The sequence below is a fragment of the Alligator sinensis genome, unplaced genomic scaffold, assembly GCF_000455745.1.
Source record: "Alligator sinensis unplaced genomic scaffold, ASM45574v1 scaffold8_1, whole genome shotgun sequence".
Classification (NCBI taxonomy): domain Eukaryota; kingdom Metazoa; phylum Chordata; order Crocodylia; family Alligatoridae; genus Alligator; species Alligator sinensis.
The window spans coordinates 618468-638422 of NW_005842568.1; the positions used below are offsets into that span (position 1 = coordinate 618468).

At 46.2% G+C, this 19955-nt stretch overlaps 1 protein-coding gene across 14 annotated transcripts in view; it reads left to right on the forward strand.

Moving 5' to 3' along the window:
• Positions 1 to 19955, forward strand: part of DTNB (dystrobrevin beta) — a 299067-nt gene that overhangs the window by 91181 nt on the left and 187931 nt on the right. For all 14 annotated transcript variants that reach the window (XR_003096007.1, XR_003096008.1, XR_003096009.1 and 11 more), the window contains one exon: positions 1430 to 1596. Coding sequence is in view for 11 of the 14 variants with exons in the window: in XM_025214126.1 (XP_025069911.1) it covers positions 1430 to 1596 (167 nt within the window). In the remaining 3 variants the exon portion in view is untranslated. The remainder of the gene's footprint in view (positions 1 to 1429; positions 1597 to 19955) is intronic.

Here is a 19955-nt window from a genome sequence, read left to right on the forward strand (position 1 = left end):
GGAGAGGGTACAGCAGGAAGGCAGGTGAGCATTGCAATAAATATCCCTGGAGATGAGCAGATGGCAGCGGAGAGCCGATGTGAAACGATGTCTTCTGGTACAGGGGAGAGCAGAGGAAACGCTGGTAGACTGGCTAGCAACAGCAGAGACATGAAGTTAAAAAGGATGGGGCGAGTGAGTGACGGTTACAATAGATGACACCGTCCTCCTCAGTCATCCAAGGCTGTAGGCTCCTTTGCAAGTCAGATTTATTTATCCTATGTTTAGGCTGCAGCCAAGTCCTGTCACTTCTTATCAAAGTGCTGCAGCACCAATATCTTCCTCTTTCTTTCTCTCCTGACAGCCAAAAGCTTGTTCATAATAATCACTGATCCTGGGAATTGCCCCACGCAATCTATCTGTAAAAAGTTTTCTCATTTATTTTGATTAAAATATCTCTCCATCTATTTATTCATGTTTTACTGGTTTTCATACTGTCAGGAAATCAGCTTTAAGTTCCTTATCTTTATGAGTTCACGACCTCATAGAGCTTGGCCTAAGTCCGTATCAGTGATGTGTTTTCCTTCTCCGTTATCTCCACTCGAGCAGTGATGCTAGTTGTACGTTTCTTCCATTTCCATCTACGTGCCTTCCTTTTGCTGTCCCTTTTCAAACTCACTGTTTGCCAAATTACTGTCTTCACCTCATTTACAAATTGCTCATTCCAGCTCTCCTAAAACCTCAATGTTATCATCTCTCATAAGAAGAATGAAGGATGAGACTAAATAATCCCAAAGAGGAAAAAATAGGAGCGATTGCAAGCTTTAGTGTACTCATACCTCCTTCCTTCTATCTTCTTTTGTCTCTTATGATCTTCAGTATTTGGGGTATGTCTAATTTAGATTGTAAGGGATGGCATCTGCACTTGTTTGAGGCTGCTAGCACAATTCTGAATACTCAAAAATTAATTCATGCTTTACATGTAGGTACTGGCTGGGTTTGACAGTTTGCAACATCTATTATTTTGTGATGAACTCAGACGACATAGATGCAAAATTCTCTCTGACATTGCCCAATTGTTTCCTTTTGTGTATTTAGTACTTCAGTCAATTTATTTTAAAATATCTTGAAGAAAGAATTTCACTGCCTTGTTTGGTAGATTGCACTATGTTAGATTTGAAAATCTTTTATATACTACGTGGACTCCAGAAATTGTGTACAGTCTTCAGGATAAGACTGCAACTAAATAGGGATAAATTTAAATGGAAATAATTTTAAAACTGTGTAATATAACTGATACCTGTAAGTATTCATTTTCAACTTCTATTTTGATATTCAGGAATTTGAGAACTCAAATTTACTTTTATGGTTGTTGTTTTTCCAGATCATGGTAAAATCAATAGTTTTTTTAAGATTCTCTTATTGCTTCTTTCTTTTTCCCCCCCTAAAGTCTTCCATCCTGTGGAATGTTCATATTGCCGGTGTGAGAGCATGATGGGTTTCCGGTACCGATGCCAGCAGTGCCACAACTACCAGCTCTGTCAAAACTGTTTTTGGCGTGGCCATGCAAATGGCCCTCATAGCAACCAGCATCAGATGAAGGAGCATTCCTCTTGGGTAACTCACATTTGTTTGTAATGCTGACCCCACCATCTCTAAACACTTTTCTTTCGAAAGCTAGAAACATTTTCATAATGGACTCAGAGCCCCATGGTAGATCTCTGAACGCTGTTCACATAAGAGGTTATAGATAGGTCCATCGTACTTTTTATTGTTCATTTTGAGTAACTCTATTCGTTTGTTGAATGTTGTCTTACTCCATGGTGTACAGGGTATAGAAGATGACACAGTCCCTTCTCTGGCAGAACTCATAATCGGATTTGCAGAGAATAAAGCATTTGCTCTCCTTCTGTTTCCTTTTACTTCATAGCCTTTCCTAACAGCCTAATAACTCATTGTAGTTCCAGTGGCTTCGTAGACAAGAAAGCCAAATCAGTGAGGGTGCATCCTATGCAAGGGAGGTATGTTTTCAAGACAGGTGTAATCCTTGGGGTGGTGGGGGGAGGAATATATTTATAGATATAATATATATATTCAGTTATATAGATATAGCAGATAAATTAGTTATTTATATATATATAAAAATAAGATAACTAATTTAAATGCCATCATCATGTGTGGAGCTGTATTGTAGATATTAGAGGCCCCAGACAGATGTTACACTTCAGAAATGATTAGTCTGTTAATTATATCTTGGGTAGTAACCCAGCCATACACTCAGGGAATTAATAGCACCACAGAAAGGGAAATCAGCCACAAAAATATTGCACAAAAATGTGTAATATTTTTGTGTTTGCGTTCCATCACACCTTAAACTGAATGCATAGCAGGGTTAGGATTACACCAGGGTCTCAGACTAGCTCAGCTATGGTCCTGGCCAAGGATCAGGTGATTGCAGCAGGATTGGGACCCTCAACCCAAGAATCTTATCTAAGATATACAGGCAATAAAGTTGAGATGGGTAACTAGACAATGCTCACTTCTCAAGGCATTACAGATCATCTGAGGACTGGAGATGCATACCATGTAGCAGTGGGAGGCCAACCTTTTTGGCAGGTGTGCCACAAATTAAGCCTTGCACTCTCCCCGCCTGCCAGTCTTCCCTGCCCTGTCTACTGCTCTGCTTTCTGCTCTTTGTCCTGGACTCCCTGCATAAACTGCTGCTTTGCTTTCTGCTTCCTTCCCTGTCTGTAGCTGCACTCCCTGTTCCCTCCCTGACTCATGTGCCACACACGCAGGCTGTCCTTGCCACTTCGGGTGCATGTACTACAGGCTAGCCACCCCTGCCTTCCAGGGAGAGACTTAAAAAGCTCCATCTATTTAGTTTGTTCAGAAGAAGGTTGAAAAGAGTCTTGACTGCAGTTTACAGTTTCCTACATGAAGAGGAGATTTCTAGTAGTAGATTGCTTTTTAATCCAAAAGACCAGGTATAATGAGGTCCAGTGTATGGAAGTGAAAGACAGACAATTTCAAACAGCAAATTAGATTATTTTAATGGCTAATTCTTGCCTTAAAATCTATGCATTTATCATAGTTTATTTGGTATCTTATTCTTGGTGGTTTCTATGGAAGAAATACTTTTTAAAGCATGATTTAAATAAAAAAGTGGACATGTTAAACTGCAAGATAGCTACTGATCAGGGATGATCTAGGCATAGCTTTGCCTATGTTCTTCTGTGGTTATTTCTCATGCTTCTGGACTTTGCTGGTTGTTGCATGGGGCTGGGGGAGAGGGGTTTTTTACTCTTCTGCTGCTACATCAATTTGGGACTAAACACGGAGGATCCTGGCTAGAGGGTCTTGCCCCTCCGCTCAGGGTCAGGCCAATCACCGTAGTTGGGGTCAGGAAGGAATTTTACCCCATGGTCAGATTGGTATGGACTGCAGCGGGGTTTTGCCTTCCTCTGCCTTGGAGCTCGCAAGTGTATATTAACAACCTTTGCAGCAGCAGAATGTGGGCCACCGTGGTCCCCCAGCTTTGCCTGTGACAGGTTCGGGTGTTATGTCTTGTATTGTGTCAGAATTGACTGTTGTGTTGCTTAGAGTTAGACCGCGGATTTGTATAGGATGGTTTGGATACGGCTGATCCTGCCCAGGTAGGGGGTTGAACTAGGTGACCTCTGGAGGTCCCCTCCAAGCCTGCTTCTCCATGACTCCAAGTAGTGTACATGTATAGGAAGCATAGAAAAAAGCGTAATAAGGATACAAGTGGATGAAAAGCACATGGAAATAAAGCAAGCAAAAGGAAGTTTGGCAGAGCAAATGGAAAGATGTGCATGGGGGAAATAATGATGGATGGGAGCCTTGGAGGAGAAGAGAGAAACCTGAAATGTACTGTGTGATGTTGACTCTAGTGAAAGAAGAGTAACATGTCACAATCCCCTTCCCCCCGCTTTCTAAACAGTAGCACGGTGGATAGATGGAGGAAGAACAAGATGAGAAGCAGGTTGCTCAGAGAGAAAAATGCAGCAGTAGTCGAAGTGCATTAACAAATAAGGATTTCAGCTGTGGGTGTGTAGAGGAAAGGGAGATTTTAGATGGGGTGCTAATAGAATAACAAACAATTAGCCACTGCCGTTTGTAGGAGAGGTACCCAGTATGATTCTGGAATTGCGTGCCCGTGTTAAGCAACCAAAAAAAAGGTTTGAAGAGGAGAAAGTGCTTTTTGTATTTGTTAGTTGTTTCAGGTTAGTAGTAGTCACCATCAAAGGGAATTGAAACCTGGAGGCTAGATGAGCTCATCCAAGGGTGCTAATCCAAAGGGAAAAAAGGAGGGCAAGGAGACAAGTGTACAAGGCAGGGAGATTCCAGCAGAGTCAGAACGCTTCGTCTAAGGCCAGCCGGGACTGGGCTGGTTTTCAGTGCTGGCTACGCTGAACTGATGTACGTTGCTGTGAGGGCCCTATCTTCTGGCCATCTTATTTCCAAAACTCTTCAAGGGTTTGTGTTTCGCTTTGGTTTTTGTGGGCAGAGAAACCAGAAAAGTCTGGGAGTACTGTCATAACAGCATGGCTATTTTTTCATAAACTGGGAACAAAAAAAAATAGAACACCCCAAAAGGAGACTTCTTCCACTAGTTCCTGTGAGCAGGACAGGGTAGGAAATAAAAAGGTTGAGTCTTGCCTGTGGTCCAGCACTATCTTACCTCCGATGGACCTGGATCAGGAAAGATCCACACAACTTCAGGCTGAGGCTCATAATCAAAACCTGTGCGTTCCTGGACCATTTAAAATGAAAACCACACTTTTTGTTGCTGCTGGGTTTTTTTCCTTTGTGTTTGATTTGATTGGGAGAAGTGATGTGGAGCTCAGGTGAGGTCCCAGGTGACTGGAAAAGGAAAAAAACACAGTGCCCATCTTTAAGAAGAGGAAGGAGATCGATCTGGGGAACTACAGGCCAGTCATCTTTTCCTCACTACCTGGAAAGATCATGGAGCAGGGCCTCAAGAAGTCCATAGTCTGCAGAAGAGAAGACGGGGGGGGGGGGGGAATTTGATAGTAGCCTTCACCTCCCTGCAGGGGGGCTGCAAAAAGGATGGAGCTGGGCTGGTCTCAGTGGGGGCAGATGACAGGACAAGAAGCAATTATTTCAAGTTGTAGCAAGGGAAATTTAGGTAAGACATTAGGAAAAACTCTCTCACTAGAGGGTTAGTAAAGCCCTGGAACAGGCTCCCCAGAGAGGTGGTGGGATTTCCATCACTGGAGGAGTTGAAGACCCGGCTAGACAAAGCCTTTGCTGGGATGATGTAGCTGGGGCTGGTCCTGCTTGGAGCAGGGGGATGGACTAGATGTGACCTCCTGAGCTCCCTTCAACCCTCATTTTCTGTGATTCTGTGGTTCATCAAGAGTAAGTCAAACCTGACCAACCTGATTTCCTTCTGTTGTAAGGTGACAGGCTTCGTGGGTAGGGGAGAGTGCAGTGGCTGTGATATACCTTGATTTTAGCAAGACTTCTAACACTGTCCCTCAAAGCATTCTCACTAAAAGGCTGGGGGGTGACCTTCTCAGCAGCACGTCAGCGAAAAGGGATCTTGGAGTCACTGTTGACTCCAAGATGAACATGAGCCGTCAATGTGATGAAGTGATCAGTAAAGCTAACTGCACCTTATCATGCATTAGCAGATGCAAGACGAACAAGTCCAGGGAAGTGATACTTCCCCTCTACGCAGCACTGGTCAGTCCGCAGCTGGAGTACTGCATCCAGTTCTGGGTGCTGCACTTCAAGAGGGGATGTGGTTAACCTGGAAAGGGTTCAGAGGAGGGCTACACATATGGTTGAGGGCCTGTGGGTAAGATACTATGAAGACAGATTGAGGGACCTGAATCTCTTCAGCCTCTGCAAGAAAAGTGATCTTGTGGCTGCCTACAAATTCATCGGGACAGCAAGGGCTAGGAGGTGCTCTGTTTACCAGGCCAGCCCTTGAAGTAACTAGGAGCAATGGCCACATGCTGCCAGAGAGCAGATTTAGGTTGGACATCAGGAAGAACTTCTTTACGGTATGGGTTACCAGAATCTGGAATGGGCTCCCAAGGGCGGTGGTGTTGTCCCCTACCCTGGGGGTCTCCAAGAGGAGACTGGACAAGCACCTGGCTGCGGTCGTCTGACCCAGCACTCGTTCCTGCCCAGGGCAGGGGGTCGGACTCGATGATCTGCTAAGGTCTCTGCGGACCCTAACATCTATGAATCTATGAAACGAGATTAGACAAAAGTGCTGTAAGATGGATACATAACTGGTTGGATCATCTTACTTGGCAGGTAGTGATTCGTAGATCAATAGATCGTTAGGGGCTGGAAGGGACCTTGCAAGATCATCAGGTCCAGCCCCCTGCACTAAGCAGGAAAGACAACTGGGGTCAGGTGACCCCAGCGAGGTGACCGTCCAGTCTCCTCTTGAAGATTTCCAGGGTAGGTGATTGCACCTCTGGAGGGAGCTTACTCCAGTCTGGACCCCCTGACTGTGAAGAAGTTTTTCCTAGTGTTAAGCTTGAAATGGTCTTCCAGGAGTTTACGGCCGTTACTCCTGGTTTTCCCCAAGGGTGCCCTGGTGAACAGTTGCTCACCGAGCCCTTGATGTACTCCCCTGATGTAGCGGCAAACTGCTACCAAGTCCTCTCTCGGCGTGATCAGTTGCTCAATGTCTAGTTGGGAGGAGGTATCAAGTGAGGTACCCAGGGGTCTGTCCTGAGTCCAGTACTGCTCAACATCTTCATTAATAATTTGGATGATGGGATCAAGTGCACACTTGGCAAATTGATGGATTGCACCAAGTTGCATGGAGTTGCAGACACTCCAGAGGGCAGGGCTAGGATCCAGAATGACCTGGATAGACTAGAGAAATAATCCTCAGTCAGCCAGATGAGATTCAGCAAGGGCTGCAGGTCCTGCACTTGGGATGGAATAAATTGCATGCACGAGTACAGACTGGAATGCCTGGCTGGGCTGCAATTCTGCAGAGAGCGACATGAGGGTCACAGTGGACTGTGAACTGAATATGAGCCAACAGCATCCTGGATGGTATCAACAGAAGTGTTGCTTGCAAATCAAAGGAAAGGATCTTTCCACTGTATCCAGCATCGACAAGGCCTCAACTGGATGAGTTTGACACCCCTTATCTAACAAGTGAGATAACCGAATATCAGTGTTACCCTGTCACAAGTGTCCATCAGCCCAATTCTTATTGACAATGAGAAATATATGAAACTGTTTTTTCCCAGATCAGAGAGATCCATATAGGATCCTCTGCAGCTCAAGTCCTTGCTCCATCTGTTTAATGTTATGAGCTAAAAAAGCTTTTATGAGGCTGAAAGCTGAGAAATTGATGGGGTCAGATAAATCCATTGTGAACAACTCGCTTGTGTTGGCCCGCATCTCTTTGGTTGCCTATGTCCTGTTCTGGTCTTTCTTCTCATCGGATTCTGTGTTTGTGGGAGAGGGCAAATGTAGCCGACATTGTTAAACCTAATAATCCTCCGGTAACTCTGGTCACTATTGCCAGTCTCCTTGCTTTCCATTCCACTTAAACTCTTGGAACCTGTCATTCTTGGAAAAATTAAAGTAACAGGGAAAAGCATCCTCCTAAACAAACAGGCCAGCTTTTGCCCACACTCCTCCAGCTAAGGTCAGCCACTGTCTGAGGCAAATTACATTAGTTTGGCCTCTGAAGTAAAGGGAAAGTGTGGAGCAGTGTCTGGAGATCTTGCCACAGCATCATGGTTTGATTTACGAGATTTGCCCACTTGTACTTTATAAAGGAGATTCTCCCCCATGGGTGTTTCTGCATCCGTCCCAACGGTAGGCAGAGTTGAACAGTCTCAGTCTCCTGGGCTCTGTACTTGCTCTGGCTTTATTCCTTCCATATGTTGTTAGCCTGCTGGTAATACCATAAGAGCTGCCATTTACTGGGTCAGACCCTGGGTCCATCTTGCCCAGTCTCCGCGCAGTGTTGCGCAGTGGCAGCGTGGATGCTGAAAGGGAGAGTGAACTGGGCGTTTTCCACTGTTTTGCTGTCACTTGCAGCCTCCAGCATTTAAGGTTCAAAGCTTACATCTGCTTCACAGGCAGGAGTTTTGAAGCGGTGGAGACTGCACTCCTGTGACCTTGTGCTCCTGGAAATATGTTATCATTGATGCACTTACAGCTCAATAAGCAGAAACCCGTTTTCTCACTGTTTTTACTTGGAGAATCATCAGTAATCATGCCAGCTTTCTGTACGCTACTCTGATGGAACAGCAGTCTTTTTCCTCCTCTCCCACCTACCTGTGCATTCAGCTTGATAGGACACAAACACTGAGACAGCTTGCAGATGAGACTGCAGGGAAAATAGGTGCATGAGCGAACGTACGCCATAGGCTTTGCTGACACCTCCTGCGAGGCTAATTTTTTATGTGTTCCATATGTTTTTCCTGGCCTTGCTATATGCTCCTGCTGCATATCGCATCTCTGGGGAAGATGCCTGCATACAAAGAAGGTGGATCCCTAGCTCAGCACTGGACTGCACATTATCATAGGCTGCCCTCATCCAATACCTGTTGACTAATTGTTGTTGGGCTTTCTCCCCAGTATATAAAGTGAAAATCTTTTAATAGACAGGTGGCACTTGACATTGTATCCCAGACTGGTACTCTCATCATAAGCTAATAAACGACCACTCTCCATGAGTACCTCAAGTGTTTTTGCACCTTACAATGGCCAGACATCAGCACACCATCACCAAACAGTGAGAGGGAGGCCGAGGTACCTGCACATCCTTACTCCCTCTCAGCTTTATGCTATCTGGACATAATCTGTCTGTCTGTCCTGCAAATACCAGGACACTCTAAATAGGCTACCTGCTAGCATTGCTCATTTTCAGGGTTCCTTCTCTTCTTGGGGCATGCTTAATTCGGTATGTTATATGAATGTGGAGTGGGGCAGCTGTCCAAATGGCTAGTCACATGGTCAACAGCTGCCCTCTTTACTGTATATTGGATTGTTAGAATAAGCTGAACATCTTGGGTATTTTGGCAAGAAATTGGCTGGCCGTTGTTGCCTGACTAGGTGAATTGCAATGGTCTACCGGTTTGTTTCCCTCAGGATACAGAACGAGGAGCACATGTGGGAAGATGTTTTTTAATAACATTTTATGCTTCTCCAATACCTTTCCTGAGAATCAGAAATATGTAACTTGTCTCCCCGTTTTAGATTTGAAAGAAAAGAGGTTCAGAGAGGTTTTGCTTGTCTAAGGCACATTGGAAATTGGTGGCAAAACTGGAAATCAAACTCGCAGCTTCTGGTTTTCAGTCTGGTGCACTTCCAGTGGTGCTGGGTGGGTACGTTTATTTAGTATTAATCATGCTTATTATGGCTCCGCTTAAAGGCCAACAAAGGGGCTTTATTTTACTAACCACCGTACAAACTGAGCTTATGGTATCTCCTCCAAGCAGTTTATGCTATAAATATAGACAAGAGAGCCAAGGGATAGGAAAAGCATATAATGCACAAGCAGAATGAATAATATAATTGCAGGAAGCAATAAGTTAGTGTAAGAACAATTTAGTTTTTTTTTTGCTCATTGGCATACTCTTAAAAAATGATAGCATTTATGATGGTAGGTTTCTGCTATTCCCATGTAGGGGTATTAAGATCATGATAGAAACCAGGTTGCATAGTTGAGGACCTGTTCTGTCTGAGGCTGCCATGCTTTGTCATCAGTGGTTACCAGCAGTGCCTGATGCATCTTTGAACGACCTTTTCTGCAGCATTGCTTTGTGTGATGTTGTTTTCTAAGTGCTCTCAGGGGACAAGGGGAGTGAGGCTGAACTTCTTCCTGTTGAGACATCAACACAGGCCTCCGAAGTGGAGGTTTAAATAGGCCTTACATGATTTAATATATCTCTAAGTCTGTTTTTCTGGTGGCCATTACATCAGCTGGGAGTCAAGAAGAAATTTAGGGCTTTATGGCAGATTCCATGTATACAAGGACAGGGTTACTTAAAGATTTCACCCCCAGTTGCTGCCTAAGGTGGTCTAAGAATGCCCTAGAAATCGATTCATTCACCTCCCACTTTTCTTTCCTAAGCCTTTTATTTTTGTGGGGCAAGCAGAGCTTCACATAGCACAAGTGAAATCCATTTTATTTAGATAGAAAATAGTATTCAGGAACACAGGGTATTTGGGGCATTTTCAAGGGGCAGCAACTATCCGCAAAGATGGGCTGCTGACTAAGGAAGACGCTCCCTGGCATACTGGAGTTTGTTCTGTTACAGCTCAGGAAGACTGCTGCTTGTTCGGCACACTTTTTATCCCTGAAAAATATAGAGGCTCCTTCACAGATCTGTCACTCGCTTTTCCTTAGCCTGGGCTTCCAGAGTGGTTGCCACTTTTAGTACGTCTTTCAGGTACCAATTAGTTAAGTGGAACTCATAATACCTTCTTCTGAGCAAATTCTTGTTAGTCACCAAGCATGGACTCTGCATGGACAGTCGCTCAAAGAAGATGGAAGGGTTATTTACCCACAGTACATGAATTCTTTGAGTGTTTAGTCTCATAGAAAACTAGGGTTGGAAGTGACCTTAGGATGTCATCTAGACCAAACCCCATGCTCAAAGCGGGACCATCTCCAACTATACCATTCCAGCCAAGGGTTTGTTGAGCTGAGCCTTAAAAACCTCCAAGGATGGAGACTGCACCACCTCTCTGGGTAACCTGTTCCAGTGCTTCACCATTTTCCTAGTGAGAAAGTTTTTTTCCTAATGTCCAGTCTCAACTTCCCTTGCTACAGCTTGAGCCCATTGCTCCTTGTCCTGTCATCTGCCCCCACTGAGAGCAGCCCAGCTCCAGCCTCTTTCAACCCCACTGCAGGGAGGTGAAGGCTGCTATTCAATCCCCCTCGGTCTTCTCTTCTGCAAACTCAGCCCAGTTCCCTCAGCCTCTCCTCACATGTCATGTGCCCCAGCCCCCAAACTATTTTTGTTGCTCTCTGCTGCACTCTCTCCAATATGTCCACATCCTTTCTGTAGTGGGGGCCCACAACTGGACACAGGACTCCAGATGTGGCCTCCCCAGTGCCGAATAGAGGGGAAGAATCACTGCCCTCCATCTGCTGGCACCGCTCCTACCAATGCAGCCCAGGATGCCGGTTGCCTTCTTGGCACCAAGGGCGCACTGCTGGCTCCTATCAGGCATCTTGTCCCCTGTTCCCCCCAGGTCCTTTTCTGCAGAGCTGCTGCCCAGTCACCCCTCAGCCTGTACCGGTCCTTGGGATTGTTCTGCCCTAAGTACCGGACTTTGCATTTGTCCTTGTTGAACCTCATGAGATTTCTTTTGGCCCAATCCTCCAATTTGTCAAGGTCTCTCTCAATCCTAGTCCCAACCCCCCAGCATATCTACTACTCCCTTCAGCTTGGTGTCATCCGTGAACTCGTTAAGGGTGCACTGTATGCCGTCTTCCAGGTCGCTCATGAAGATGATGAACAAAACCAGCCCCAGGACTGATCCCTGGGGCACTCCCCTTGATACCAGCTGCCAACTAGACCAGTGTTTCCCAACCTTTTCCAGCCCAAGGCACACTTCCATTAATAACCATTTTCTGTGGCACACCTGTTAAGGCATTCCCCATCCTCATGCCTGTTGTAGCTCATTGCCATGGCAAAATTCTGCGGCACACCTGTTAATTTCTGACGGCACACTTTTGTGCGATGGCACACCGGTTGGGAAACACTGAACTAGACACTGAGTCATTGATTACTACCTGTTGAGCCCGACAATCCAGCCAGCTTTCTATCTACCCTACAGTCCGTTGTTTGTCTCTGTTAATCCCCTGTAGGTGTGTGGTTCCCATACTGTAAATATCTGTATGCAGATCTGAAAAGTTCTTTAGCCAGAAGTATCTGTTGGAAACTGTCCTGCATTTCATATCATATAAATATATATCTGGTCAGTATTTCTGAAAATGAAGCCATTTACATTAAAAGGCTTATTAATATTTACATGTTTTTTTGTTTAGCATGCCGATGGGGAATACCAAAGAAGTTATCCCTCTTTCACGAGACTGTTCTCATCAGGGCATTCTACAAGAATGATTTTTTTAAAAACCACCTGGAAAGCTGTGGGTTTGCAAAACCTGTTTTCAGGTGCAGATATTTCCTGTTCTTTGTGGAGCGTTCTTTCCATTGTAGACAGGAAATAGAGTATTTATGATTTATAAAGAGTTTTAATACTGTGGCCAAGCACCTGTTAAGAACTAACTAAACTTACTTTTATCTATTATCTTTTTATCTATTATTTGTATTGTGCTTGTGTCCTGATTTAGACCCTCATTTATATTTGTTCCTCAAGTAGGGATCCACAAACGGTCTGGTGCTTTATATGGTTTGAGTGCAGGCGTGCTGAGCTGACTGATCACGTTGGCAGATGACACAAGACTGGGAGGGCTTGTAAATACTTTGAAGGACTGGATTAGGATTCAGAAATATCTTTGTAAATTAGAGGACTAGGTTATAGAAAATAAAATTCAATAAAGACAAATGACGGTTCTTTAATGTGGCAAAAGCTGTCTCGTTTCTGTTTGGCATTGATGTCATTCTGCCAAGCTTTTCAGGCTCTCCTTTTTCTGTCAATGAGAGCTTGAAGTTCGGTATCACTGTCGTCGTCCCAGTCGTGATGTTTCTTTGTGGAGAAGCCCAGAGATTCTTCACGCACTTCATGGATGCCTTTCTTGAGGCTCTCCCAGTGATCAGTGGTGTCAAGATCATCAGGAAAGTCAGAGTTTCTCCCTAAGGCACGCTGGAGATGATTATTTTCAGCCGGAGGTTCCACGCGCTCAATACCGAACCTCTTCCTTGGCTGCTACTTTCTTTTATGCTGTTTTGGAGTGATGAGCATGGACCTGGCCAAGTATCGGATGACGATCCATCCCGCTTTGATGATACAGCCGGCGCGCCAGTCTCAGCCGTTCACCGTGCCGTGGTCGGTCAGGTGCCAGCGGTTTGAGCAGGGGTGCATCCATTGCGTCTTCCTTGCGTCGCTCTGATGCAGTCGGGGGTTTGGGAGGAGGAGACCATGTTCCAAACACCTTCTCAGGCGAAGAAATTCATTTGAATTGACTTTCCCCACCCCTTCTTTTCCATGTGGTCCTTTCCAGCGCTCAGAGTCCCTGCCCACTCTGACATTGAAATCACCAAGGAGAGTATCACCACGGAGAAATACCTTACCTTCTTTGGGGACACACGACAGGCAAGAGAAATCTCGATGACCAGAGGTTTTTGTTCCCTGCAGCCGTTATGAAATATTCCTTCTGCGTCTGCGTGCTTCATCACTGAGGACTTTTATGTTTGTTTTTGGATTGCTGTTAATCTGGAAACCTCGCTCTTGACCTTGCCACCGCAGGTGACCCTACCCGGAGTACAGCACTCCAGGTGGCATCACTCTCACAGTCATTGGTGGCGTATTAGCCTCGCCACCACGTCAAGGTTGCGATCCGTGGGGGGGTCGGTCAGCAGCGCCGCCGAGAAGAATCTGGAGGTTACGGCGGACCATAAACTCAACGTGAATCAGCAATGTGATGCCGTCCGTCACTGAAAAAACAGATGCAATTTCTGGCCACATTAACAGAAGCAGTATGTGCAAGACATGTGAGGTGATAGTACTGCTCTCCTTGTCAGTGGTTAGGCCACAACTGGAGTATTTCTGTCCAGTTCTGGGCACGGCTTTAATGAGAAATGGGAGAGGATCCAACAGCAAGTGAGGGAGGATGCGACGAGAGCTGGAGTGCAAGCTGTACCAAGAAGAGTTGAGAGATTTTAGGCGTATTTAGTCTGAAATAGCACATCCTTCATCTCTTCAGGGGGTTGGACTGGATTAGCTCTCAAACTTTAGGCTCAAAGCACCACTTGTTAGATTGTGCATCTTCTCCCCATAACTTTTGTGAACTCAGCAGCACCCCATTTAAAAAAGTAATTTATTCGTTATAATGCTTACCTCCTTACCGAGGGGTGAGACTGGGGGCTGGAAAGCAGCCAGGCAGGGGGACCCGTTAGCTGCTTATAGAGTCGTAGAGAAGTGGGGCTGGAAGAGACTCCGGAGGTCATCTAGTCAACCTCCCGCCTGACGCAGGATCTTCCCTATCCAAACCAGCCCAGACAACCGTGATCTAAACTCTGAACCCCGACACAACACTGACCTCGCACCCTAACGTGCCACAGGTAAAGCAGGGGAACCGGGGCAGCCACTGTCCTGCTTCTCACTCCTCTTCACACTTCTTGGAGCGTCTTTCAAGGGAGTTCACAGCACCCTGATGGAGAATCGCTGGACTAGATAATCCTTTAGGTCCCTTTCAGAGCTGAAATTTGGTGGTTCCATTCTGTGAAACATAGCTGAAAGCCAACATCTACCCCAAAGAGCAAGGGCTAAGTCAGGATCATTAGCATAGCTAATGCTATATGCTGGGCTACTTGCAACTGCAAATGGGCTATAAATAAGCTTTTTTCTCTCTCAGAAGCTGTTTCTTCACTTTACTGATTCTCTCACACTCTCAGTAGAGCGAGTACTTTTAAAAACATATTCAAGAGGGGGATTGAGTGCTACCAGTGTGCTTGTTATCCCTCTCCACTTAGCTGTTTGTGGTCATTGGGCTGCAGACACAGGAATTGTATTTTTTTAAACAATTTACAGGTCTCCTGTTCTAGTCCATGTTTCCCCGGCAGAGGGCACTCTGTCTACGGACAAGCAGGCGCAGGGCTCTGGTAGCGATCCCATCAGATGGGGAAGAAGAATCTGCTGAAAGCCAAAGGGCAAATGCATGTGCTTTTATCTGCCTCGTCCTTTGCCTTTTGTGTAGGGTTTTGCCGTCTCTAAGGACAAGTTTCTTAGCTTTCACTTAGTTTGGTTTCCAGGAAGAACTTCTCTAGTAGCAGTGGAGGCACAGGAGATTGTCTGCTCAATGTCTGACGTTGAAAGTTTCTCTTTACCTCCTTAATTTTCTATCTGCAGGAATGGTGGGATTGTTTAGCCACTAGAATATACGGCCCCTGTGTCATTTGCACAATTATGGTGTGCAGAAGAGTTGTCAGAACAGACGGCAAGAAAAGAGAACCTACAACCTCAATTTTCAGTTAGCTTGTCTTAGTTTCTCAGTTCTTTTTCCTTTTTTTCAAACAAACAACGTTTATGAGGTTGAGGATCCCCTAACTTGTGTTACCTTTATTTGGCATCGTCAATATGCTAGATGCTTTGGAAAGAATTAAAGATAAGTGTCCATGGCCCCCCAAAAATTCAGCTGTCAGTTGACAACATAAAATGTGGTGGAGGGAGTAAGAGTAAGTGATAAAAGCAATGAGCTCGGTGCAGTTGCACTTGCATCTTGTTAATTCACCAATTTTACTTTCTTTGTGCACAAAAACATTTGGCAAAGTAGAGGGTAGGCAGAAGAAGGGTTTGTTAAACCAAGAAGTGAGAGAGGCTTAGGAAAACTGTACAGTAGGTAAAATGGGTCTCTGGGTATGTAAAGCACCAGTGTTATCATAGTTATATATTATTGATAACTTTCTCATAGTAAGTCTACTAAATACTTTCTAACTTTCAAAACATTTCTTCATTGTCACCAGTAGCTAGCTAACTTTTCTCCAGAAGAAATTGCCCAGTGACATTTATATCCATCTTATAAACTTTGACTATATTTTTCTGATTAGATACTTGCAGTAACCCTTATCACTTCTGTATCTGAGCAGCTGGTATGATAGATAACACAGGGACGTGGGATCTACAGCACGTGTGCAGGCGCACTGCAGACCTGAGCAGATATCACTTCATTGGTTATGCTCATCTTACATTTTAGTTTTTTGTTGTGAAGGCCAGAAACATGAGGGGGTTTTTTAATGAAGCTTAGAGTCTAACAACAGGATCCTAGATTAATGTGCTGACGGTATACCTGGAATACGGAATAAACCAGGGCTTCACGGAGTTAATCGCTGTTACTCAGTGAGGATAGGCATCTCAAAGTCGTTGAAGGGACAGTAGAAAAGGTATTCTGACTTTACCTTGGGGATTTGAAGCTAGAATACAAACCAACTGAAGAATACAGAACACAGAGCCAGGGCTGGTTTCTCCCTTCTTCCCTTTATGCCATAAAACTGACCAGACATTTTAACTTCTGGTGAGTGTTTATTTGCCTTTGAGTTTTCTCAGGAACCAGGAGAAGCCAGATGTACTTCTGGGTAGGCAGACACTACTGTAGATCATGCAAAGCTGGTTGATCGCTACCATTTCGAGCAGATGTCATCGCTGCTCATACAGCACTGTCGTAGCTTGGCACTGATATAAGTGATATCTATACTATATACATATGGCTGATGCAGTGCCTGTATAAAGATAAGGTGTTGTTGTAATTCTTGTTTCACTTACTATTACCCCAAGCTGCTGGTTCAATGGAAATTTTAATCAAAAAGTAAAAATACATGCCTTGAATTTGTGGCTGAAACCAAAGATGGCAGAAATATAAACCAAGGATCTAAGGCCCACTCTACACGTGGAGGTAAAGGCGCAACAGGACCTAACACACGATCCACACAATCGTGCCTCCTGCCATGTCACACATTTATGTGTGATCCAGCATAATATCCTATCACACCTTATTGTCAGTACAGGGGGAGCTTGGGATCGCCATCCTAGGCTCCCCCTGAACCAGCAAATGGGGGACTTGCAGCCATGGCTGCACCCCACATGCAGCCAGGGCTTCGAGTCCCATCAGCTGACAAGACTCACGGTCCTGGCTGTGCCCTGCATGCCACGCGTGCATGTGGAGCAACTGAGACTGAGAGTGAAGCTGAGCGTCCCATCAGCTGCAGGACTGCGTTCTCCCAGATGTGGAGAGCGTGGTAGGCACCCACATCTGGGAGATGGTAGCTGCTATGATCTCCCAGCTGCGGGGTGCATACCATGATCTCTGTGGCTAGGAGATATCAGTCCCGCAGCTGATGGGACCAGGTACTGTGGTCCCCCAGTTGTGGGGACACACCATGCACCCCTGGGGCTGGGAGCTTGTAGCCGCCAGGACCCGCAGCTTCCAGACTCCCAGCCCCCGCCAGGCATGGTCTAAGCAGATATTAGAGAGAGTGTGCTGAAGAAAGGATCTAAAAAAAGACCAGAAAACTTGGTACATCAGTATACCTGGAAGTAGGGGTTCCACAGGGGGATAGAAAGTGCTGATATTGCTGCCTGCTAGTGGGCAAAACGGTAGAGATATTTTGTAGAAGTACCAAAAACAGGTTGAGTAACAAATTAAATACTGTGCTTAGGGTCGGGGGAGCTAGGACAGGATGAAAGGAGCACGAAGTGACGAGGGCAGTTGGGAGCACTAGTCTCCCCCGGTGTTGGCCCCGTCCAGTGCTTGCTCAAGCACAGAAGTGATCGGTGTCCTTCGAAGTACGGAGCTATCCAACAGGCTTCGTCTGAGCATAACCACCACGTCTGAGTTCGTGACATAAAACATTTCAGTCTAGGGAAGCAGTAAACAAGGTGTGTTTCCAAAATATTATTTATCGCCTCCTGGAGAAGAGATCCTGTCTCAAGACTGAGAGCAGATTTTTATCATCAAAGCTGTGAGGTAACATTTTTACATAATTAATTTCACCTAACCCACCTGAAGCACTTGAATAACTATTTCAGCGTGCAGGGGCCTCCTATAAATAATACATTAAAGCATAAGTTTTACCTAGCTCATTTTCTGGCTTGCGGTATCTTTTCAAGCTGATGATAAACACTTTGTTTGATCCAGTCTGCATTGAGGTTTGATCACTTTATCGCAGGAAGTTACCAGTTGAGACTACCAAAGGACCCAACTTTCTGAATTCTCAAGGGAGGCAGACTACCATAACCTTGAAAGTGTGCGTGGGTCCGGCGCTGCTTCAGGGTGCAATGCAAGTGCATCTCCAAAAGGATGCAGTCGAATTGGAAAAGGGCAGCCAAAATGATCAGGGGTACACAGCAGTTTTCATACCAGAAGAGTCCACAAAGGCTAGGAGTCTTCAGTTTGGAAAAGAGCAGGCTGAGGAGGGGTATGATAGAGGTCTATAAAATCATGAAGAGTGTGGAACAAGTGCCCAGAGTGCTGTTGTTCACCAACGCCCTAGAAGTGTGTGTGGTGGGGTGGGGGGCACCAGTGAAATGAGTAGGTGACAGGTTTAAAACTGACAAGAGAAAGTACTTTTTTACCCAATCCGTAGTTAGGCTGCAGAAGCCATTGCTCCAGGGAGCGGTGGGGGCAGGCAGCCTAGCCAGGTTCAAAAAGGGACTGGACAAGTTTTCATAGATCCATAGATGTAGGGTCAGAAGGGACCACAGTAGGTCATCGAGTCCGACCCCCTGCCCCGGGCAGGAAAGAGCGCAGGGGTCAGGCGACCGCAGCCAGGTGCTTGTCCAGCCTCCTCTTGAAGACCCCCAAGGCAAGGGAGAGCACCACCTCCCGTGGGAGCCCCTTCCAGATTCTGGCAAGCTGTACCGTAAAGAAGTTCTTCCTGATGTCCAACCTGAATCTGCTCTCCGTCAGTTTGTGGCCGTTGTTCCTAGTTACTCCAGGGGTGCCCTAGTAAATAAAGCATCTCCTAGTCCTTGCTGTCCCCCCCGATGAATGTATAGGGAGCCACAAGATCACCTCTCAGCCTTCTCTTGCGGAGGCTGAGGAGATCCAGGACCCTCAATCTCTCCTTGTAGGGCTTTGCCTGCAGGCCCCTGACCATACGAGTGGCCCTTCTCTAAAGTTCATAGATGACAGATCTCTTAACTGTTTTTGAACAGAATGGTTGAAAGGTTTCCTTGGGCATCTCCAAACCAGCAATGATGGATACCAGGAGAGTAGTGAAAAGGGGATGGGTCACTCTAAACCTTTTGGCTCTCTGGGCCAGGTGAGTGGCGTGGCACCCATCCGTGGGCTGTATTGCTGCTGCCCCCTCCCTGCCTTGCATGCCGAGATTGGGTGCTGGGGGCCTGGCACTAACCCCCCCTGCCCCCCCCGTGTGCCAGGATTGGGCCCTGGGGCCCGACACTGTCCCCGTTAATTCCTGCGTGCTGGGATTGGATGCCAGATCCATCCTACGGGGCCCAGATCTCCCCGTGGGTTCAGAGATTTGGCAGCAGGAGAGCGGAGGAGTCACTTCCCTGCTGCCACGTTTCTGGGGCCCGGTGAGCCGGATGACACGGGGCTGCAGGCCAGAGGATGAGCCCCCTGCTCGGGATCGGTTCAGTTCAGCGCTGTCCCTCTAGCATCCGCTTCTGCCACTCTTGGAGACGGGCCTCTTTGCTGTGCCATGGGAAAACAAGGGCGTAGGCCCACATAGGAAAGCTGTAAGCCCCTCTAATCAGGGAGGCATAGCAACTAATAGCTTGGGGCAAACAAAAGAGAAAACGGAGACGGGAGCGACCGTCATAGGTTATAATGAGAGACCCAAAGGGGACCACACTGGCCAGCTCCCACGGCCCCTTGAACCAGTTGCAGGAGCCTGTGGATGCAAACCAGTGAAACTCTGCCCAGAGGTGTGAGAAGAGGAGTCGCAGGAAAATAGCCCCACGCTTGCCCAACTTCCCTCTGGCCAGAGCTTTTTTCCTAGTCTGATAAATGGACAGCTTGGCCAGACCCCTGTCGGAGACAGGATCCTGGGTAGATGGACCATTGGTCTGCCCCAGTGTGGCACCTCTTCTTAAATGACTGTTATTTCTGCCACTGGATCCTCAAATAAGAGCGAGCAAAAAATCTTAAAAGATCTTTCTGCAGCTGCCAGCCGTCCGACGTTCCCCTCTCCCGTACGTAATATCGTCAGTTCCCAAAAACTGGAATTCTGGGAAGGAACCTAGAGCTCTGCCGAGAGGTAATTTTCTCGGAAAGGGGCGTCCTCATTTAACCCTTCGGATTGCTTTAGGTTTTGGGATGGGAAAAGTCCATCGCACAC